This window comes from Lampris incognitus, chromosome 14 (assembly GCF_029633865.1).
Source record: "Lampris incognitus isolate fLamInc1 chromosome 14, fLamInc1.hap2, whole genome shotgun sequence".
In the NCBI taxonomy this organism is placed as follows: domain Eukaryota; kingdom Metazoa; phylum Chordata; class Actinopteri; order Lampriformes; family Lampridae; genus Lampris; species Lampris incognitus.
This window is the reverse complement of record NC_079224.1, coordinates 28,747,782-28,772,303: the sequence shown is the minus strand read 5'-3', so window position 1 is coordinate 28,772,303 and position 24,522 is coordinate 28,747,782. Positions and strand designations below refer to the sequence as shown.

General features: G+C 42.7%; 1 protein-coding gene across 1 annotated transcript in view; it reads right to left on the bottom strand.

Moving 5' to 3' along the window:
- atp1a2a (ATPase Na+/K+ transporting subunit alpha 2a) overlaps positions 1-24,522 on the bottom strand; it is a 63,389-nt gene that overhangs the window by 8,397 nt on the left and 30,470 nt on the right. Inside the window, exons 14-23 of the mRNA XM_056292487.1 lie at positions 21,240-21,415; positions 17,231-17,367; positions 16,598-16,748; positions 15,514-15,682; positions 15,059-15,213; positions 9,303-9,426; positions 4,144-4,289; positions 3,840-3,970; positions 3,371-3,472; positions 3,032-3,123 (exon numbers count right to left, since the gene is read on the bottom strand). Of these exons, the coding sequence (XP_056148462.1) occupies positions 3,032-3,123; positions 3,371-3,472; positions 3,840-3,970; positions 4,144-4,289; positions 9,303-9,426; positions 15,059-15,213; positions 15,514-15,682; positions 16,598-16,748; positions 17,231-17,367; positions 21,240-21,415 (1,383 nt within the window). The remainder of the gene's footprint in view (positions 1-3,031; positions 3,124-3,370; positions 3,473-3,839; positions 3,971-4,143; positions 4,290-9,302; positions 9,427-15,058; positions 15,214-15,513; positions 15,683-16,597; positions 16,749-17,230; positions 17,368-21,239; positions 21,416-24,522) is intronic.

The following is a 24,522-nucleotide window of genomic DNA, read 5'->3' as shown; positions in this document are numbered from 1 at the left end:
CTATCTAAATATTAAAGAGTAACCTAACCCTGGACCATTTTTGTGAGTTTGCTGACAGCTGTTTTTTGTTTTTATGAGCAAGAAGGAGTAGATGGGATTTTAACAAGATAATTGAACTTATTTTGCAGAAAAAACACATCAGACAGTTTATTATAAAGAGCAGAGAATTTTATGTCTTAAAACATGACTGGAGGGGAACTTTGAGGTGGCATCATCCAGATGAAAGGACAAATAGTGTCTATTATAATTGTAAATTATCACTGTAATATGAAAAAGACCTGCAGTTTTGAATCATTTCTGCATCTATGGAGCGGCTTTTCCTCCATCAGCCAAGTGACATCGTGATTTAAGTTGGCAGACAGAAAAACTATAACCTAGCTTGGGTTTCAGGAGAACAGATGTCCTTGTCAATATAGTACACAGTGAGGATTTTTTTCGCTTTAATTGACATTACCTATCATTACTGACTGCATGTGCACAAAACCACAAGCTAAAATTTCCTTTAAGGGTCCAACCAGGATATTATGTAAATAATGTTACATTAGCCACTCAGATTCATTTGGAAATGTTCAGTAGGCCTCTTCCAATTACAAAATTAAAGAAGTTATTCTGTACTGTTTTGCACACAACAAGGTCACACAACAGTTGTTTTTTTATCTATAACAGTGTGTCCTTGTTATGTAGCAAACTCTGAATAAAGTTTTACTATTTTCAGAGTAATGATATGACCTCTGACCCAGGGCAAGAGGTTTTATATCATCCAAAGTGTTTTTCAGAAGAAATTAAATAAGTTGTGTTTTTGGGGGGGGTTGTTTTGTTTCGATTTTTTACATTTTCATGTAATTGAAATCTTATGCATCTGAAAATGCTCAGTGGTCACAAAACTCACTTGACAGAGAATTGATCATATGGTTTTAATTCAAATGAGAAAAACTGGTGAAAAAAAAGTTTTTCATTTAATTTCACAACAGTGATATGTACACTCGGGGAGGTAGGTCAGGTGGCCTTCATTAGGAGGATATGGTGACATTTACTTGGTCTTTAAATGTTACATGAGGATGGTTAAGGGAGTTCAAAATGATGGGGTTTATACCCTAAAAACACAGTGAAATGCAGGTTTTAAATGGAGACATAGGAGACACTAAGCATTTCATCAGCAAAAGTTGTTTCTTATCTGATGAGAGGGTCTAAGGACAGGATGTTGTGTTGCTGTAAAGCCCCTTGAGGCAAATTTGTAATTTGTGATATTGGGCTATACAAATAAAATTGACTTGACTTGACTTGACATCGACAGGTTAAAAACCATGTAAAGGTTAAAAACACGCCAGGCTGGTCTTGGTACTCTGAAGTTAAAATCTCTTTATGCGTGCTCAATAATCTAGGTAGGAAAATCAAAGAAGGTTGAATCAGTTCATCTGGATACAATGTTTATTGACAGATACCAATAAACGTATCCGGATGAACTGATTCAACCTTCTTTGATCTGTGAAGTTAACATAGCAGGATAAACACAGTGGCAGCTAATAACATTAATAATGGGTCTGTTTGATTACAGGTGTGCCAGCACACCTATAACCACTGACAAACAGACAGAGCTAGCACTAACAAGAGTCAATAGTACTCAATAGTACTGTCAATGCTGGTTCTTCGGCACACCTACATCCAACAGACCCATTATTAATGTTATTAGCTGCAGCTGTGTTTATCCTGCTATGCTAACATCACAGAGTACCAAGACCAGCCTGGTATGATTTTAACTTTTAGATTTTTTTTAACGTGTAGATGCCTGATAACTCACTAAAATGGCCCAGGTTTAAGTTACTCATTAATACATTTCAAGACCTTGCTGTTTGCTGTTATGCCGAGATCAGTTGACAAAGTTGAAACCTTATGCCACAAAAACTCGTTTTAAAAGAGAGATTGTACGTGAACTGTGTGATCTATTTTCCTAGCCTCTCACTAAACAGAGGCTGGTATGGATATGGGCTACTACTACACCAGATCCCTGAAGCTAGACATTTTTGCATTGCCTTCTGTTCACTGATGAACCATAGCAGTTGTTACTATCTGCTCCTCTCTTCCTCAATAACATAAGTTTAGGGCAAACATGCCATCTGTAACACCGAATGTAAATTTCCGCACTTTCCCTCCTGGCATTGGTTGTGGTTGTGCTACTTTATACAAAACAGTGTCCTCAGTTGGCTTGGTGGGAGAGTGTGTATGCTGTGCTGTTTGGAGGGAGTGAGGTTGAGAAACAGCATCTGTTTTCATTTTGATATGGATTTCTTAAAGGGAAAACTCTCTGATTTCATCTTTATCTCTGTCCATCTGCGACAGGAGTAGCATATGAATTAAATCTGCAGTTGTTCCTGATCGTTTCTGCATCTCTGGAGGGTTTTTTTCTCCAGCCGCCAAGTGGCGACGGAAAACCTTAAGCCTAGCAGGGTTTCCAATACTCTAATCTACTCTAAACACGCTAATCACAAAACATATCCTCATTCTCTCGGCTAAGCAACATTTCTGCGGGTAGAAATAACGTCCCACGACACTAGCGCAGAGGATTTTATGGAGGATGATACAAAGGCTTACATGCAATGCATTCTGGTATGTGTAGGCACTATGGGAAAGACTCTGTGAGCAGGGCAACACTGATTTCTCTGTCAATATAGTACACAATGAGGACTTTACTGCTTCAATCAACCATACCACTCATCAGTACTGACCCCACCTACACAAAACCATCAGTGAAATTTCCCCATAATGTGGACAGTTTACTTGCATTTTCCTTTTAACTGAATTTGAGTGAACAGCAAAAGCTGAGAGGGACACAGACTAGAAGAGATGCGAGAGTGGGGGTATCGGCAGAGATTTATCCTTGTGTAGAATAAGTACATGGGGCTCCAGAGACAGGGAAGTCTATACCACTGGACAACCTTCTACCAATTACTTTATTACTTTTCATTTACCCAGTGTGAAAGACAAGGAAGAGGTGTGATCTTTGAATTCTGGGGTTGGCGGAGTTAATACCTACCTCCAGGGTTTCTTCTCAGGATGAGTTTACGGATTTCATCATAAATGAAGATGAGAAGACTGTAAGGGAAGGCACAGAACCACCACAGAATCCTTTACAGAGAAACAGAGAGTGAAAGAAAGAGCGATAGAGGGGTGGGGTGGATAGAGAGGCAGTGAGTCTTAGAGAGCAAATCATTTAATATGTTGCAGCCGTTTTTGAATAACAAAGATAAATGGGATGTTTGAGACGATCACAGACTTCATTTAAAGAGCCAAGTGACAGGCAAATAGCAGCCTATTAGGTCTTTCTAAGAGGCTATTTTTCGGTCGGGTGGAGATATGCCTGTGTGGTGCGTACTTGAGAGGGTACATGCGCAAGGCAATGTCCATGCCAGGGCAATAGGACAGGAAAGCAGCCAAGGCAGTCTCAGCAAACAGTCCGAAGATCAGGATCCTGTTCCTGTTGCGCAAATAAATGAATGAATAAATAACATGAAAGACAGGGAGAGAATAACTCCATCCAGTAGGTTCAAAACAACTGACCCAAGACAGGGGAGTCATCACAAAAATTACATCCATAATTCACTCTGAAAGGAAAATGACTGTCTTTTGTCCTTATTCTTTTCTTCTTTTGTGCCATTCTTCCCTCCTTACCTGCTCCCTATCAAACTTCCTCCCTACCATCCTTGCTTCCTAGTTTCTATCCCTTTGTAATTTCCGTTGTCCATCCTAGTTCTATCTCTCTCTCCCTTTTACTCCATTCTTTCCTTCCCTCTTCCGCTTTTCTTCTGTGTTTTGCTGCCCAACCCCCCTCCAGGCTCACTCACTTCATGCCCTGCTGGAAGACAGAGTTCCTCCTGGTTTTGCAGATGACGAGGTCGGCCCACTGCACCACAACGATGCTGACAAAGAAAGACGTGTGGCAGGTGAACTCGATGATTTTCCTCTGCTCATACGTCTGTCAGGGAAAGACATACAGTATAAACACTAGATATGTATTTAGTGTTAAGTACAAAGCACGGAGTCTTTCTCTATTTTATCTGTCTGTCCATCTGGTACGTGTGTATGTATACTGTGTGAATATGAGAGCATCGTAGAGTTAATGTATATGTGTCTATTGGGCCTCCTTACCCATTGCTGTCCATAGCTGTCCTCCACGTCATTGACATTGCGGTCATCCCACATGATGCGGATGCCCAACAGGTGCCCTGGGAGGAAGCCATTTTCTGCCAAGATCACAAAGTAGGTGAAGAAGCCACCCAGGGCCTGGAGCATCCCTGGAAAGTAACAGGTACCATATGGGTCAAATATGAGAACTAAATAGTTCAAGGGACTAACTATTTTTTTTGTTTTGTTTAAAGACAGTTAAGTCCATTTTATTTGTATAACCCAACATCACAAATTACAAATTTGCCTCAAGGGACAGTTAATTATAATTGATTATTATTATTATTAGTAGTAGTAGTAGTCGTCGTCATAGTAGTAATAGTAATACAAGCAGTAATAGTAAGAGTAGCAGTAGTAATAGTAGTAGTAGTAGTAGTCATAGTAGTAATAGTGGCAGAAGTAGTAGTAGTAGTATTAATAGTAGTAGTAGTAGTAGTAGTAGTGGTAGTAATAGTAATAGTAGTAGTAATAGCAGTAACAGTAGTAGTAGTAATAGTAGTAGTAGTAGTAACAGTCATAGTAGCAGCAGTATTAGCAATAGTAGTAGTAATAGTAACTGTAGCAGTAGTAGTGGTAATAGTAGCAGTAGTAGTGTAATAGTAACAGTAGTAATAGTAGTAGTAGTAGCGTTATTATTGTTAGGAGATACATTATGTCAACAGAGGAAGACAAAAAATCCTCAGTGAAATAAATGCAATCAAAAAGGCAAGTCACAAGTAAAGTCAGAAGAGAGTCTTATGTCTCGTTAGTAATAATTTTATCAGATTCATGACATTTGGTCACATTTTTCAAATGGTGGACGTTGAAGTTCAGCTGTACAAGAGGAGTGCTGATGAAGCATCAGAAACCAGCATAAACTGACCAATTTGTTCCTTGTGTCAAATGAAAACTGGGGCTTTTCTCACACATCAAGGTAAGTGGGTTAGGAGCTAACTTTGTGTTTTAGCTTGGGCTTTTGGTCCCATGTCTGAGGCTCACTTCAATGGCGGTCGTATTGCCACAGTATCATATGCTACATGGCTAACCTGCTGTGGAGCAGGTTATGTTCACGCAACCAGATTCAAACACATCTCTGAGGAAAAACTGACATCACCAAGACGGGGAGTGTAAAGTTAATGTGGTGAACAAAGCTGAATGTCAGTTTAACTTTCCCAGCAATGGTTTAATTATTTCTACCAAATTTCTAATACGGCATATACACTTAAGCTTCCTGTCTCTCATCCTGCTAGTTTCACTGATCAGCGTTATACTTAATATGTGCAAACACTGTATCGAATACTAACAATCTGCACATTTTTCTGGTTTATGAAACTTTTTTTTAAAATTCTGTACAGAAGAAACCAATTATACCCAGAATTCATTTAATCTTTTAATTTCCTCTGTTAGATATTCTACCTCATATCCTCATGTTATTGCCTTGAGTTTCATGTGGGTATCCCATGAAGTCAAGTTTCTTGTAACTTACTGTGAAAATTTACTTTGGCTAATGCAACAAATTGTGATTCCAATTCTGAGTCTGACCTTGTTGCAGATCCCTGTTCATGGTCGTTAGGAAGGAATTCCAGCTGAAAAATAAGAACGCTCTTAGATCACTGAATGTCTTTGAAAAATTCTTTCTTTCATATTTGTTCTTTCCTTCCCCGTGACTCCATTTGATGGATTATGATTCTTTTTACATATTTTCCCTCAATTTTATTTTTCATTTAACCTTTTACTTTTAAATTATGTTTAAATGTTTGTTTAACATTATGTATTGACAGGTTTTTTTGTTTTGTTTTTTTTTATTTGTAACTTTGTTTTTATATAACTAAGATGAATTTGTCATGTCATTCTTTAATTGTACACGTTCAAACTTTCTATAGACTTTTTTTTTTTATACATGGCATCAAAATAAAAAAGTTGCAGGTATGTCCAAGTCAGAGGACAAGGACAGGGGTGTTTAGAGACCATCAGAGTCCCCTCACCTTTCCTGGCGGATTGTTAAAGATATAGTAGATCCAATGCTGAGCCAGTGGCTTTCCTTTGCAAACATTTGAGGTCTTATTACATTAATGTAACTTGATGCAGCCATGCATGCATATACCCACACTGTGTCCTCATGATGGGACACTAACGTACCTACATACATACACATTTGAACCATGCGCAATTTCTTCTCCCTCAGTCCTTTGCTTGCCTCATATGTCGGGGAAACACTTCTCAACTTTCGAGCCCAATTTAGTAACGATTGGGTCATCATGACTGCTTTTCAAGTTTGGGCCCAGTCCATGCTGATCTGCGGTGGACCCACTGGACTGTCACAACAATTATCCTTTAGTGTGTGAGTAGCGGCAAAACTAACATATATGTAGGTAATGCAGCTGCATTGGGGCCTGCAACAGTTTAGGGCCCCAATGCAATACAATTATCTCACTACTATCATATCAAAGATCTCGAGCACTGAGTCTACGGTATAGGATATGTTCAAAAATGTGCAAAGTGTGCCCATGTGTTATTATGGACATATGTACTACTGTGTACTACGCAGTAGAATAGACAACTTCACACAGCGACAAGCCTGAAGAGTGCGCCTATGATGTAGGCATATCCATCCACCCATCCATTATCCAAACCACTTATCCTGCTCTCAGGGTCGCGGGATAACTTATTTATTATTTATTTGATATAAGTAGGACTTATTCATTATTTATTTGACTAATAATCAACCTACACACTTGTGTTTTGTGTTTGTAAGGCCTATGCATAGGCATGAATAATGCTGCGCCATCACCGATTGTGTTTTCATCTGTTATAGTGCTCTGACACCAGATTTTGTTCAGTAGGCTAGTCCATTACTACCTTGGCCTTGAGATTATGACTCATCTTCTATAGCACGGCGGTCTGTTTTTCTAGTAATCATTTCATTTAGGCTTCAACTGTGCAGTGCATTTCGCTGTCGCTGGTCATTTTAAAGGTGCGTGCTTTCACATCTTTCATTCGCTACTGACATGACGTTATGTTACGTTTGATTGTGATGGACAGGCCGGAGCCCACTTTGACCATCCTGTATTGGGGCCCAGCGCTGACTCATTACACCTGTGTGTGAGGGGTTAAAGACTCTAAACCTCTCGTAACAAGACTAATGTCATTTTTCAACTGGAATCTGAGCATGTCTGTATACGTTCCTGTAGTGGTAGGTGGGAAAACGGAAAACAAAATACTGTAAGCGTGGCGTCTGGGTAGTGTGGCGGTCTATTGTGATGCCTACCAACATGGGGATCGCTGGTCTGAATCCTCATGTTACCTCTGGCTTGGTCAGGCATCCCTACAGACACAATTGGCTGTGTTTGCGGGTGGGAAGCCAGATGTGGGTATGTGTCCTGGTCGCTGCACTGGTGCCTCCTCGGGTCGGTCGGGGCATCTATTCGGGGGAGGGGGAACTGGGGGGAATAGCGTGATCCTCCCATGTGCTACGTCCCCCTGGTGAAACTCCTCATTGTCAGGTGAAAAGAAGCGGCTGGTGACTCCACATGTATTGGAGCAGGCATGTGGTAATCTGCAGCCCTCCCTGGATCAAAAAGCAGGTGCAGCAGTAACCTGGACGACTCGGAAGAGTGAAGTAATTGGTCCAGTACAATTGGGGAGGAAAAGGGGGGGGGGAATCCACAGAAGAAAAACAACACAGCAAGTGGAAGATGGCATGTCAGAAGGATGATGGTGGAACCAAAGAAAAAGATGAAGGGCAAACAACGAGTCGTACTGGAGCATAGAGACGGAGGTGAAGTCGGTGGAAAAATGGCAACAATGGAAGGGCCTCTACACAGTCAACTTGAAAAATTATTATTACAGTGCACTGACAAAGAAAGAGCTGGGCTGATATGTCATGACAACATGGGGCTTTGTGTTCTCACATCGTTATAGAGGCTGTGTGTGTGTGTGTGTGTGTGTGTGTGTGTGTGTGTGTGTGTGTGTGTGTGTGTGTGTGTGTGTGTGTGTGTGTGTCTCTATGGGTATAACTAAAAATCGGACCATGTCAGTCATGAAGTGTGCAGGGCTCCATCTCTTGCTTGCCTGCTACAATTTAATCCGTCTTGTAGTGGCATGACGACAGCCTTACCCTTTGCTGTTATGGTGTTTTAAGCTTTCTTAACTCATAATGTTCTCTCACCAGAAACACACTGCTTGGGATTGACTATTTGTTAATAATTTGTTGCATTGTGACCAAGGCCCCTGACTTGAGTTCAGCATTTATACCGAGAGCTGTGTCAAATGAACATTCAAGTGACAGGGGAACATTTGTGACATCTGTCATCTGGGCACTGCGACTCTTGACACCCACAGTCCTTGAATGTTGCTTTTTTTCTGTAACGGGGTAATCTAGGCTTTCTAAACTTATTCTACTGCTGCACCCCTTGTAAATGCTTCTGGACAAGATTGCCAGCTAAACGCATGAAATGTAAGATGTAGACACCTCGAGACTTCAAGCTGTGGTGTCAAGACAATGACTTGTGATTGGGGTGGGATGTGATGTGTCGGCATACAAAATGGCATGTCAAAATAAAGCTACATAATGTAGCTTTGCCACAGAAATGGTCCTGTCTAAACTAATATGGGATCAGATTTGTGCCGTTTGCACTTTTGAGTACGTGCTCAGCCTTAAATGGTATGTTGTCCAATGAATATCTCTCATATCTTGACCCATTTAACCGTTCATGAAACTGGGCCAGCCTTTGATTTTTCACTATTCCCAACCCTTTTTTAAAACTGGAGATAAAAAGCATTCATCCAAGTGAGTCGCTGACCAGTGAAACATGACCAACATTAACTAGGCAGCAGTTGCTCTTTCTCCTCATCTATTTGCTGCAAATGTCAAGAGAAATGGAAGGGGAGTGTAAAACCTTCTCCTCACCATTTATTCACCTCTGCCATCTAGTTTCCTATCTATTCCCGAGCTCCTAAACATTTACATCGGCGTACCGCTGCAAGAATAGCTGGCGTTTGTGGTTAAATGTCAATATTTGACATTTTTATGGACCCTAACTCTTGTTTACAACCCTGACTTCAGTACTCAAAGGCAGAGGGACGTCACAAAGCAGCGTGCAGAGCCACAGGGCCATTAGGTTATCAGCTGTGAGGTGACAGACCTATCTGTCCATAGGCCATGCTGATGAGCCGCTCATTAACCAACTTGTCTGTCTTAGGGTTCCTGGGCTGGCGCTTCATGATGTCGCTCTCTGCTGTCTCATAAGCCAAAGAGATGGCTGGAACCTGAAGATGGAGGTAGAAAGGGGAGGGGGGATGTGAGAAGCCACAATCTGGAAACCAAAAATTCTGTACAAAAAATGATTCATGGTGGCAAAAAAATGCTGACAGCAGAGAAGGGCAATGCAAGACCTATGATAGACAGCAGACTGTAATTAACTATATATATATCTATATCAATATCTATATCTATATATATATATATATATGTTTTTTTAAAGAAACCGTCAATGGTGTTGATAAAAGTGCTCAACTAATGAGGAACAGAATATCAATATAGACGTAGGAAAAAAACTTTTAATACATAGCAATATAAGCTTGTTCCATGCGTCGTGCACTCATCAGCTGCTAATGCACTAATTAGCAGTGATGAGTGCTGGATTTTGGATACATACACACGCACACACACACACACGCACACACACACATATGTGTGTGTGTGCGTGTGTGCGTGTGTATGTATCCAAAATTCGCTGGGTCCATGGTGGCTTCAAAAGTGCTAAACAGGGTAAGAAGCTGGAATAGCGTTTTTTTCCGGAAACCATCAATGATGTTTCCGGAAAAAAAAACGCTATATATATATATATATATATATATAGCGTTTTTTTCCAAAACCGTCAATGGTGTTATAAGTGTAATGAGGAGCGGGATATCAACACAGTGCACAACGCATGAAACAGGCCTGTACTGCAATGTATTAAAACTTTTTTTCCTGTACCTGTTATATATATATATATTCCCCCCTCCCTTCTCTTCCCAATTGTATCCGGCCAATTACTCCACTCTTCCGAGTCATCCCGATCCCTGCTCAGCCCCCTCTGGCAATCCGGTAAGGGCTGCAGACTACCACATGCCTCCTCCGATACATGTAGAGTCACCAGAGGCTTCTTTTCACCTGACAGTGAGGAGTTTCATCAAGGGGACGTACCGCGTGGGGGGATCACGCTATTCCCCCCCAGTTCCCCCTCCCCCCCAACAGGTGCCCCGACCGACCAGAGGAGGCGCTAGTGCAGTGACCAGGACACATACCCACATCCGGCTTCCCACCCGCAGACACGGCCAATTGTGTCTGTAGGGACGCCCAACCAAGGTAACACGGGGATTCGAACCGCTGAGCCCCTTGTTGGAAGGCAACGGAATAGACCGCCATGCCACCCGGACGCCCATTAATAACAATAAATAATAACAATAATAATAACACATTTCATTTAATGGCACCTTTCATGACACCCAGGTCAACTTACATCATATATGGTCAGTAAAAAAAAATATAATAAACAACAAAGCAGTTAAAAACATCAGTGCAATCAACAATAAAACACACAATAAGCAACATAGCATACCTCGGCAAGGAGGTACATCCTGATGCAGTCGATGCAGTTAAAGCGAGTAAACTAGTCTAAAAAGCAGTTTTGAATCCTGTAATGGAGTCCAGTATGCAGATGTGAGGGGGAAGAGATTCCAAAGTTTGCAGGTGCAGCACAGAGAGGAATGGAAAGACAGTGACAGGCAGACTGCATTTGGGATGGGAGGGGGGGGCTTAAAAAGAAAATTTCAGACACTCATAAAAGAGCGGAGAGGTCCATGCTATAAAGATCTTATATTGGTGCCTTCTACTTGGTAAGGGAGATGGCAATATGTGTGACTTGGTGGAGGAAATCTCCAGGACATAGGTTGGATTTGAGTTGGGGACATGAAGCTGGGTAAAACTCAGCTCATATCCAGTGACAACAAATCCAGTCTGTTTAGGGTTTGCCCTCCCTTGATCCAAGGCAGAGGTTGTTCAGATAGATAAACAGTGGGTGTAGGATGTAAGTATCCCAGGCATTGATTTTTTTTTCCCACCGGAGAAGAGGCCTGTGCTTGCATGAGCAAGCATGTGGGTGGGTGTATGTATTCATGTGCACCCAGTGTGCGCGTGTGTGCGTTCGTGGTATCCTAATTTCAAACTTGAAGTCTTCTAAACTGTCCCACATCTTGCTTTGATAAACATCTCTTCACGGCTAGCTTTTTTTTTCCCGTTTGCTAAAGATAATCATTGCAAGTTCAGTGCTCAGCCTGTCACTGCTAAATCGCTTCAGGGCGCTGAGCCTGTAGCCCAGAGTTGGACTAATCTGTTAACAAGCTGTTAACAACCTGGCTACCAGATATGAAGACTTTGTACGTTGACTTGAATACTTCACTTAGAGTAAAGTTTCACTGTTCCAAGCGTCATCTACCTGACTACATCCATCCATTATACAAGTCGCTTATCCTAATTAGGGTCACGGTATGCTGGAGCCTATCCCAGCATTCATTGGGCAGCAGGCAAGGAAGCACCCTGGACAAGCCGCCAGTCCATCACAGGGCCCACACACACACACACACACACACACACACACACACACACACACACACACACACACACAAACACACACTCACACCTAGGGACAATTTAGTACAGCTGATTCACCTGACCTGCATGTCTTTGGACTGTGGGAGGAAACCGGCGCACCCGGAGGAAACCCACGCAGATACGGGGAGAACATGCAAACTCCCCCTTCCCCCCCGTGTGTGTTTATTGGATAAACCTAACATGCATGTCTTTTGGACTGTGGGAGGAAACCGGAGCACCTGGAGGAAACCCACGCAGACACGGGGAGAACATGCAAACTCCACACAGAGGATGACCTGGGATGACCCCCAAGGTAGGATAACCCCGGGGTTCGAACCCGGGATCTCCTTGCTGTGAGGTGACTGCGCTAACCACTGCGCCACCTGCCGCCCTACCTTGCTACATTTCAAAGTAAATGTCCCTCAGCTTACTCTGTCAACGTTCATTATACATACACAGTCTTGTAGATTTTGTATGCGAATGTGATCAAATAAAGTGCAATGAAACTTCAAAATGATCATATCTGAAGTTAAATTCAGACGGAAAACAAGCACATTACCCTATGATCCTAAACAGTCAAGAAAGTGTACATCGTTGCCTACCAACACGGGGATCACCGGTTCGAATCCCCGTGTTACCTCCGGCTTGGTCGGGCGTCCCTACAGACACAATTGGCTGTGTCTGCGGTTGGGAAGCCGGATGTGGGTATGTGTTTTGGTCACTGCACTAGCATCTGCTCTAGTTGGTCAGGGCACCCGTTTGGGGAGGAGGGGGAACGTAGTGCATGATCCTCCCACACACTACGTCCTCCTGGCGAAACTCCTTACTGTCAGGTGAGAAGAAGCGGCTGGCGATTCCACATGTATCGGAGGAGGCATGTGGTAGTCTGCATCCCTCCCCGGATCAGCAGAGGGAGTGGAGCAGTGACCGGGATGGCTTGGAAGAGTGAGGTAATTGGCTGGATTCAATTGGGGAGAAAAAGGGGTAAAAAAAAACCCATCAACTTAAGCATCTACATTCCACCACTGAAAACAAAAGAACTTAATCTTCCATGTGATGATTAGAACAAGGCTGGGAGATGTTGCATTGACAATTACAGAAGCATAAATCCTCCCCTGTAGCTTAACCTGTTGAAGGTGCTGTGTTGAAGTTAGTATTCTGCCTTGCGCTAAAATATGAGGCCATTTTACTATGTACTATTACTTTTCGCACTTAAGGAGTCTACATCTAATATCACGCAATTTATTACCTTTACACAAACCCCAAGACCAGTTTTAATGCTTTTCCACTCAAATTTGTGGGAGCCATTCCCAACCACACACTGTTAGTAATCTCTGAGGTGGGAAAATGAAACTCGAGGTAATGAAAACAAGTGTTATGAGATTTATTCATCCTCTGCCTTTTTTACAGTGATGGATAACACCTTTCCATCGAGCAGTACAGGCGCTGCAGCTTGTTTCTTGGTGCTGTGAGAAATACGTCAAGAGCCTAGCATCTGGAAACGGAAAAGCATAGCCCTGAGTAACTAACTCCCTGTCCATATTTGAAATTCACCGAGTGCTTTTCTTTTTTTAACATGAGGGCAAACTGGTGTTGTCTTTCAGCCAAAAGCAAAATTAGTCCATCTTCGATGAATTTGGAAAAAGTAGAGAGCATCAGTAGCGACGAGGTTTTCTCTGCTGTATATGAGGATAAGACTGTGGGACGTATGCATGAATATTCACATCTTGGGTGTTAAGACCCATGGTTAAAATTGGATTTTTATGGGCGTCCTGGTAGTTTAACTAGTAACACCCACACCAGGACCTTCATTGCATGTTGAGCCTTCTCTCTCTCTGATTCATCTTTCCTATCACTCTCCAATTTCCTATGCAAAAAATGGCAAATGTGGGCGTCTGGGTAGCCTACTAATACAGGGATCACCGGTTTGAATCCCAGTGTCCCCTCCGGCTTGGTTGGGCATCCCTACAGACACAATTGGCAGTGTCTGCGGGTGGGGAGCCAGATGTGGGTATGTGTCCTGGTCGTTGCACTAGTACCTCCTCTGGTCAGTCAGGGCGCCTGTTCAGGGGGGAGGGAGAACTGCGGGGAATAGCGTGATCCTTCCACACGCTACGTCCCCCTGGTGAAACTCCTCACTGTCAGGTGAAAAGAAGTGGCTGGCGACGCCACATGTATCGGAGGAGGCATGTGGTAGTCTGCAGCCCTCCCTGGATCAGCAGAAGGGGGGGAGCAGCGACCAGGACAGCCCGGAAAGAGCGGTGTAATTGGCCGGATACATTGGGGAGAAAAGGGGGGGGTTGGCAAATGTGAAATGTGCATCATAAAATCTTTTGAAAAAAGTCAAATTTTCACACTGATAGTATATAATCAGTTAACTGCCCTTTGTTGATGAGATACCACTCAATGAAAAAAAGACAATATTTATGAAAAATTAAGTTTCAATTTTCCAAACTGAAATAAAGTCTGACAATGTCGAGGTGTAAGAGAAGAGTGTCTGAGCCCTGATGGACTGACCTGAGATTGTCTCTGAAAGACTATATATAATGCTGCAATGAAAACTTCATGGGAGGAATTTATTTTGTTCATTGACCATGAGGTGGAATATTAGATAACAGTGTTTAAAATAACCTGTTTTTAAATGCCCCCCAAGCTGTGCACCATATTAGAATTCATCATCCCCTGCATTGAGAAGTATCCCCAAAACTTGTCGACAACAAGCATCTTTTTGTACTGAAAGGTTTCTGAAAAATAACCACTGAATACACATTGATCTGTGTTTAGTCCTTGCAATCTCTGATGGAGAAAAAATCTGTGGCAGCAATTATGTATAATAACCCATTTCCTAAAAACCTCTCATATGTTTTCATAAGAAACAAATATTTAGGGACAAACCCAAGGAAAATCAAAGTCGAGATTGTAATTGAGATTGTGAAGTTATTTGCATATTTTGTATATTAAGGTTCAACCAAACACGGATGACATCCTCCTCTGAGTAAATTTAGTTTTGTTTGATGTTTTTTTTTCCCTCAGAAATTTAGATATGGTCTCCTTGTTAATTCAGGCAATACAGGGAATTTAATTTGCAGCAAATTGCATAGCTAGCCACCATGGGGAGAAAGCAGCTAACTGTGACATTCAGGAGAACAAAAATACAACAGTCTAATACAGCCACCCCGGGGTACGAAACACAATGAACAGCGTTTTACGGCTTCTACAGCCACGTGAGAAGAGCACGCTTGTTTGTGGTCTCCCGCTGCTCACCATGTCGGTGCCCAGGTCGATACACAGGATGGTAACAGTTCCCAGAGGGAGGGGAACGCTGGCAATGATGAAAAGGAGGAAAGGAGTGATCTCTGGGATGTTGCTGGTCAGGGTGTAGGCGATGGACTTCTTCAGGTTGTCGAAGATCAGACGACCTTGGAGGCATCAAAGAGAGATAAGACGGAGGTGTTGGTTTGGCAGGGGTGCTGATTTTGAAAACATTTTTCTTATCCATTTTTGGTCTAGCTTTCTTTCCTTCTTACTTTCTTCCTGTTTATTTTCATCTTTTGCCCAGCCTTTCTATCCTTCCAATATTTTTTTTTCTTGCTATTTTCTTTCCTTTTTTTCCATCTCTCCTTTGGCCTATTTTTTTCTCTTTCCTCCTGTATTCATTTTTTTCTTTCCCTTTCTAATTTTTTAACTTAATCTACCCTTCCAATCCTTCCCCATCTCACCCTCCTCCACTCCGGTGACAATGGAGGCAAAGTTGTCGTCCAGCAGGATCATGTCAGCTGCCTGCTTTGAGACGTCGGAGCCAGAGATTCCCATGGCAACCCCGATGTCGGCTTTCTTCAGGGCGGGCGAGTCATTCACACCATCCCCTGTCACTGCCACGATTGCCCCCTGGATTCACAAGTACCACAGAACAAAAGAGTCAAGAAATGAGAGTGAATGCGGCGGACATACAGCCTGGCAAGATAAGTAACGCGATTTAGCCTCATTTCATGTCAAAGCCTTATTTCTTTCTTTCACCCTTCACTCCAAACCCCTTCAAACTGTCTTTTCAAAGGGTCACTTGAGAAAAAAATGTAATGAAAAATGGAATTGAGTTGGAATTATTGAGTCACATATAGTGAGTCGGGGTGGATTACAAGTTGAACTGAACATGTGTGTGCCTGTGAGTGCAAGCACACACAGACTGACACACTCATACTCATGCACAGAACATTTTTTGCATACTTTGCCATACATAATCTATATTCAGGCACTCATATTCATCAGCTGCCGAAAACACACTTGCACACTTGTATATTTAACCAAACTCCTTGAAAATGTCCACACTAATGTGCAAACACACCTATACCTCATTACTCTCTTAAATCTCCCACAACCTCCTGATGCATATATATGAGACACTCGAGCACATATACATTCAAAAACAGACATCCACATTTGACCACAAACGAATAGTCACTCCTTCTCTATACCTGCTTAATGCAGTTCCAAGTCAGACAGGGCTGGAGGCTATCCCAACAGGCATTGAGCAGAAAAGCAGGGAGACACCCTGGACAAGTCACTGGCCCATTACGGGGCCCACACACAACCAGTCTTACACCCATTCATACCTATGAGTAAATCAGAGTCTCTAATTAATATGCTATGGATGTCGTTGGACCATGGGAGGAAACTGAAGCCCTCTCGAGGAAGCTCACACAAGCATAAGGAGAATATAAAAAACTGAACACACAAGGGCTGGGATGCACCCCCTGTATTTGTAAAGCCATGCTCATTTACACACTCACGTGTGCACACACACACCTGTCTCTGGCAGCCCTCCACTATGATAAGTTTCTGTTGAGGTGAAGTACGTGCAAACACAATCTCAGTGTGGTTCCTCAGCAGGTCGTCCAGGTACTCCGAACTCATATCCTTCAGGTCCGACCCGTGCACCACACAGGCCTTGGCATCCCTGTTACCACACACACACACACACACACACACACACACACACACACACACACACACACACACACACACACACACACACAGAAAGAAGTCACTAGTCCTGACGTATGCACATCTTCCAGTGCACACAAATTCCACTCTCTTTTGGACAGTTTTGCACTCTCTGTCCTATCTGCACATGCAAGCCCAGGGCACAAGTGCAGCTGTCATACATACACACACCCTCTCATACACTTGAAATACCTGGGTTCACAAGCACACACCAATACTTACTTGCTAGCACACACTCAGACACACACACACACATACAAACAACCGTACAAACACCAAACACACCCTTCAATGCCTCACATAGTTTAAGCACATACATACAACCTACATGATTTCCACACACACTTGTTCTCAGTTCTCACACAGGAGGACCATAAACTAAAGTCCCCCCCCCCACCCTTACACACACACACACACATACACACACAAACACACCTGGGGTTTACTTGGCTCAGGGGGATGTTGAGTCTCTCAGCAATGTCCTCTACAGTCTCGTTACCCTCAGAGATGATGCCTACACCCTTAGCAATGGCCTTGGCTGTGATTGGGTGGTCTCCAGTCACCATGATCACCTGACCACAGGGAGAAAGCCCCATAAATCATAGAGTATTACCATATTGAACCCTACTGTATCTCATCCATTTGACATGTCTGGTGGCATGTATGAGTTATGTGCCTCCAAGCCTGTAAGTCATGCCAAAGGTTATGTGTCACTCAGTTATTAGAGTGGTGGTATTTGACCATGTGCCATGGATGGCCATGTGTATACAGGTTTTCTTCCTAATACAACCCTACACCAGCTGATTTCACTGATAAGTCCTCCTCTGACCGGTTGAAGGTGAGCTGGTTAGTGAATTCAGCTGGTCTAGTGTTGGTGGAAAGACATTTTTATACATATAGATCTCCATTGCAAATGGATGAATACCATTAAGTCAGTCCATGGCATCACTGCCTGGGTGAATGGTCCTGTTCCAACAGGGAAGTCCATGTTTAACTCATGTGCTCATTAATGCAGTGTGGCTCCTTAGATTAAAAACATCTGCCAAGTAGCATAAGGTATTGTGTTATTAAAGCCAAAATCCTGAAGACTGTCACTGTTGTGTAACTAACCGACACCCATGGTGTTAAGGGGTAACCACCAATTAAAACAAAACATTTGAACCTAAGTTTTAGCTGTCAATGCTGTAAGTAAAGACAAGGTAAGACAAGTTTAGTTGTATAGCGCATTTCATACTCAAAGGCAGTTGAAAGTACTTTATGTAAGGCATAAAATTGTGTAAGAAATACAGAATTACATTGAATTATTTTTAAAAATAAAATAAAAGATAAACACATGAATAAAAAAAATCAAAAGGTACAAACGTAGCAGAGTCAACATGCAGGATCAAATTGCAAAGTGAAAAAGAGTCTTAAGTGTTAACTCTCAGTAGGCTGAAAATTCAGTTAAAGGCAATATCTGTTGTAACATCTCTTAATAAAGTTCTGCATGGGGCAGGCAGGCCAGCAGGTCCTGCTAGACATGCAATAAATGTGGGTGCTGTGTTTTTTTTTGTTTTTTTTTAAGGCTGAAGGTGGGCAAGTTTGAATGCACGGTCATTTTGCGGGCTTTATAACCTCACTGAGTTTGCAGACACCGTTACTGCATGTACCCTGATAGATGGTTACCGATACTGCAACCAGCCTAATAGATAATTAGTATCTTGCTATCGCACCTTGCAAATTGTAGAATAATTTGGCTTGCAATAGGCTTACACTGCCACTCACTTTGTTGGAAATCTATGAGAGCATGAAGGGAGGGGATTATGAGGGTGATGACTTAAAGTGTATTTGTTGAAAGCCGACATTTATTTTTTTATAATTCTGTAGTTTTTTGGAACAAGTCAGATTTTCTTTTTCTTTTTTTGGATTTCCCCCCCTTTTCCCCCCCAATTGTACTTGTCCAATTAACCCACTCTTCCAAGCTGTCCCTGTCGCTGCTCCACGCCCTCTGCCGATCCGAGGAGGGCTGCAGACTACCACATGTCACCTACGATAAATGTGGAGTCACCAGCCACTTCTTTTCACCTGACAGTGAGGACTTTCACCAGGGGGACGTAGTGTGTGGGAGGATCAAGCTATTCCCGCCCAGTTCCCCCTCCCCCCCAAACAGGCGCCCCGACCGACCAGAAGAGGTGCTAGTGCAGCAACCAGGACACATACCTACATTCGGCTTCCCACCCACAGACACGGCCAATTTTGTCTGTAGGGACGCCCAACCAAGCCAGAGGTAACACAGGGATTTGAACCGGCGATCCCCATCCATGTTGTTAGGCAACGGAATAGGCCGCCACACTACCCGGCCCCCCCTATACAACGCAGATCTTTGTATGAAACATTTGTTGTGCTGTTTGAAATTTAAAAAAAAAAGAAAAAGAAAAAAAAGAGTGGGTCTAGATGAGGGCATATCTATTACAGTATGCCTTTATAAAGGATACTTGGTCTTGGTACAAATCCTTATATGAGCGGGGGGGGCAGCAGAAAAATGATACTGTAAATGAGTCGTTCACATGACTCACTGACAAGCCATCACACTGTGGAGATGGTTTGTCAGTATCACATCACTGTGCCTTCCTTATCACATATGTGTATGTTTTAAGGAGATATATCCACTGAATCATCGTATGAAGATCTGTCAGTTTGTCGCGTCTGCCTGAGCTTTTAAACCCTCAGCTAATTCAGAATTATGTGTACGACCTCTGCAAAACTATTGACACTGTTCATTTCTATGCCCTTTCAAAATGCCTCCATTATTAGTTTGAAGATTGGCCTCTTTAATCAATGTGTTTAATACATTAACAAGGTTTTGGTTTTCTTTCTAGTATCTTCCTTTGAGAGATAAACTTCACTTATTATCAGCAATCCCCTTTCAGGGCCAATAGGAGTAAGCACTCTAATCAAGTGTTGTTTACCTGGTTTAATTACCTCACTTTTATGCAGTCTGAAGAGAAATCTGAGCACCAGCCTCAATTTTTTTTAGACACTTGGTGAATGAGGGCCTTGAGAGACAGCTTATCAAGTTCAAGTCCTCATTGTTAGCCAAGTAGGTTTGCACACATGATGAACTTGACATGGATATAAACAGAATATTTTAAAGTACTTAAACATACTGAAGTAGTATGAATGTAACAATAAGATACTCTTTAATCTTTAAGATACACTAGGACCGAGTAGGGATGCACAGATACCAATACTGGTATCAGACATCAAGCCGACGGGCATCTGGGTGGCATGGCAGTCTATTCCGTTGCCTACCATTCCTCACCGACGAGATTGCACAGGTGCTCATCCAGGTTTTGGTCATCTCCCGGCTGGACTATGACAACTCCCTCCTTGCTTGCGCCCTGGCGTCGGCCATCAGACCTCTGGAGCTTGTTCAGAAAGCTGCAGCTCGTCTGGTGTTCAACCGCCCCAAGTTACCTCTGGCTTGGTCAGGCATCCCGACAGACACAATTGGCCGTGTCTGTAGGTGGGAAGCCGGATGTGGGTATGTGTCCTGGTCGCTGCACTAGCGCCTCCTCTGGTTGGTCTGGGCGCCTGTTCAGGGGGGAGGGGGAACTAGGGGGAATAGCGTGATCCTCCCACGTGCTACGTCCCCCTGGCGAAATGCCTCACTGTCAGGTGAAAAGAAGTGGCTGGCGACCACATGTATTGGAGGAGGCATGTGGTAGTCTGCAGCCCTCCCTGGATCAGCAGAGGGGGCGGGGCAGAGACCAGGATGGCTCAGAAGAGTGGGGTAATTGGCCAAGTGCAATTGGGGGGAAAAAAGGGAAAAATCCTCCCCCCAAAAAAAAGACATCGGGCCGACACCAGGCTAAAATGGAGTTGCGGTAACAGAGACTTTACCCAAAACTAAAATTCAATATCAAACCTATGAGTTATAAGTCATAACTAAAAGCAACATGGCTTGATTTACTGCATTTTTGGCATGTATTTCTTTAATGGTGGAGAAAAAAAACATGATCCTATCTCCATTATTTTACCCATTGACCCTAAACTAATAGTCCAAGTCTGCACTGTTCAGCAAAAGTAAAAATTTGTACTCGGAGTCATAATTGCAGCAAAAAAAGTAATACTGGTGCATTTCTCGAACAGAGTCTATCTGTATTCAAGAATATGGTGAATAAGTAAAGGAATCAGGGAATGATGGGTATCTTTCTGTACAGAGCACAAGCGTGAGAACAAACGGTACTTAAACAAACTGGAGTGATACTCTACTCTTGAAGATGCAGTAGAATAGAGTATATATTTTCTCAAGATAATTTGGATTGTAAATAATTAAAGGAATTAGGGAATGATGGGTATCTTTCTTTACAGAGAGCTAAGTGTGAGCACTAACAGCTTTCCCAGAAAAAAAAACAAAAAAAAAACAACAACAACAAACTCAGGGGGAGGCGGAACTAATTACCTTGATTCCGGCAGAGCGGCATTTGCCCACTGCATCGGGCACGGCAGCGCGCGGCGGATCAATCATGGAGATGAGGCCTAGGAAGCAGAGTTGTTCAATGGGAAAGTTGACTTCGTCGCAGTCGAAAGTGAAGCCTCGGGGGAACTGGGAGGAGGAAAGGTTCAAGTGGCAGAAGCCTGGAGGGAGAGGAAGGATCGGTGAAAATCCACTCAAGTGGCACCCACGGGTATCCATCTCATTCATTCATACTCTATCCCCTCATAATGGAGTTCAGGGTCGAGGGGAGCTGAAGTCTATCCCAGTATCCCAGCATGCATTGGGCAGAAAAGCACAGAGACAACCCAGCCAGGCTACCAGTCCATTGCAGGTCCCCATGCACACAATTACTCATGCATTATACATACTTATTGGTAATCTAGAGACTCTAAAACATGCAAGTTTGTTGACTGAATTTAATCCATCCAATGTCAAATGTAGATGGTTTTGATATTGTTTATTGTTTATGTGTTCCTCGTTTACATTAAATTTATGTAACTGGAGCTGGCCTAAAGCCTTCCAGTGCACAGGAGAATATTGTGATTCTAACGTGGTTAATTAATGCAACCTTGTTTTGTGGTGGCACCTGAGAGGAAGGCTGCTGTGTGCAGGGCATCTCTGACTGCTGATAGTAAGGATGTTTTCTCTTTAAATTACTCAACTGCTGGCTTTTTGAAGACACAAGGTTGTCCTCTGAAAGCATTGATTATTTACATAATGGTACAAATGCAAACTTAAAAAGATCTCAGATGTAAATTTTGGAGATTAAAATCCACATTGAATCAGCCTCCTTAATTATCAGCTGATGACCATCAGTCATTGAAATAGCTGTCTGCAAAATGCCATTCAAAATGAGAAAATCTCATAAATAAACCAAACCGATTTATTAATGTGGGGAAACTTGTTCATTATAAAAACACCCCAAACATGGAGATGTACAGCCATAAGAGAGTTTGGGGTGTTTTTTGTTGTTGTTAAGACCATGGACTCAAAGTGCTTTTGAGAGTGTATTTGAAGTTTTGCTTAAAAAAAAAACAACATAATTTTTTATCCACTATTGTGATACCTACTTTAAAAAATAAAGATACTACACAAGAAAACACATTGTGATTTTTTCGAAAGGATAATTCACAATTTACTTGCTTGTATATATATATATATGTGTGTGTGTGTGTGTGTGTGTGTGTATATATATAAACCTTGTTTAAAAAAACACTCAACAAATAAGGAGCAAAATAATCCAGTGAGTCAAGTAAATTCTTTATGAGACAGTACAAGCCTGTTTCATGCCATATATGACAGGGGGGGAGGGTGAACCCTCTCAGTCGGGTGGTGGGGGGGGGGTGAACCCTCTCAGACAGATCATCACAGAGTGGATATGGATACAGATTCAGAAGAGGAGTTGCCATCAGCCACCTCCTATACATGGATGACATCAAGCTGTATGCCAGAAATGAGCGAGAAATTGACTCGCTGATCCACCTCACCAGGATCTAAGTGACGACATCGGGATGTCATTCGGATTGGATAAGTGCAGTCGAATGGTGGCAAAAAGAGGAAAGGTGGTGAGCACTGAAGGGGTTCAATTACCAGATAGAAGGATAACAGACATACAGGACATTTACATGTACCTGGGTATTCCACAGGCAAATGGAAACTATGAGGAGGCAGCAAGGAAGTCGGCTATAGCCAAATACCTCCAGAGAGTGAGGCAGGTCCTGAGGAGCCAGTTCAATGGGACGAATAAGATCCTAGCCATCACCACATATGCCCTACCAGCCATCAGATACCTAACTAGAATAATAAGCTGGCCAAAGGGGGAGATCAAGGCCGCAGATATCAGGACATGGAAACTCCTCACAATGCATGGATGGTTACATCTGAAGTCCAGCAGCCTGAGACTGTGTGATAGCAAAAAGATGGGGGCTGAGGGCTAGTGAGTGTCAGAGCCACTATCTAGGATGAAACAAGGAGCATCCATGAGTACATCAGAAAGAGGGTCCCTCCAGGATAAACTGCTGAGTGAGTACCGCAGGCAGCAGAAGATAGAGTGCGGAGGAAGAAGAAGAGGAGGTATAATGGAAGCTCAAGCCCCTCCATGGGCTGTACCATCAACAGACAGAAGATGTGGCTGATATCAAGAAATCCTACCAGTGGCTAGAAAAGGTTGGACTGAAGGACAGTACAGAGGCTCTGATCATAGCAGCACAAAAACAGGCACTCAGTACCAAATCGGTTGAAGCAGGGGTCTACCACACCAGACAAGATCCAAGACGCAAGCTGTGCAAAGACACCCCTGAGACAGTCCAGCACTTAGTAGCAGGTTGTAAAATGCTAGCTGGGAAAGCATATACACTGAAGGGTATAACCAAGTGCATGGGATAGTGTACAGGAATATCTGTACTGAAAACAGACTGGAAGTCCCCAAGTCCAAATGGGAGACATCGCCAAAGGTGGTTGAGAATGGCAGAGCTAAGATCCTGTGAAACTTCAAGTTCTAGATTGACAAGCACGTGTTGGCTAACCAACCAGACATTATGGTAGTCAGCAAGGAACAGAATACAGCAGTAGTGATCGATGTAGCAATCCTGAGCGACAGCAACATCAGGAAGAACGCGCATGAGAAGCTGGAGAAATACCAAGGGCTGAAGGAAGAACTAGATTGGATGTGGAAGGTGAAATCCACAATAGTCCCAGTGGTAATAGGAGCACTAGGGGCTGTGACCCCCAAACTGGGACAGTGGCTTCAGCAGATTCCAGGAAAAACATCTGAGGTCTCTGTCCAGAAGAGTGCGGTCCTAGGAACAGCTAAGATACTGTGCAGATCCCTCAAACTCCAGGCCTCTGGTAGGACCCAAGCTTGAGGAAAACACACACCACCTGGAAAAGTGTGAGAAGGTGATATATATATATATACACACACATATATACACACACACATATATGGAATAGGCTCCAGCATCCCCGCGACCCTGAGAGCAAGATAAGCGGTTTAGATCATGGATAGACGGATGGATGGATGGATGGATGGATGGATATATATATATATATATATATATATATATATATATATATATATATATATATATATATATATATATATATATATATAGCATATATATATATATATATATATCCAAACAAGTAAATTTATTGGTACTTAGGGATTATTCAAGTTTTGTCACTCTCCTTTTCAGCCCCAGTTGTGGTTTTCTTGCATTCAACAAGAATGAAAATGTTGCTCTGT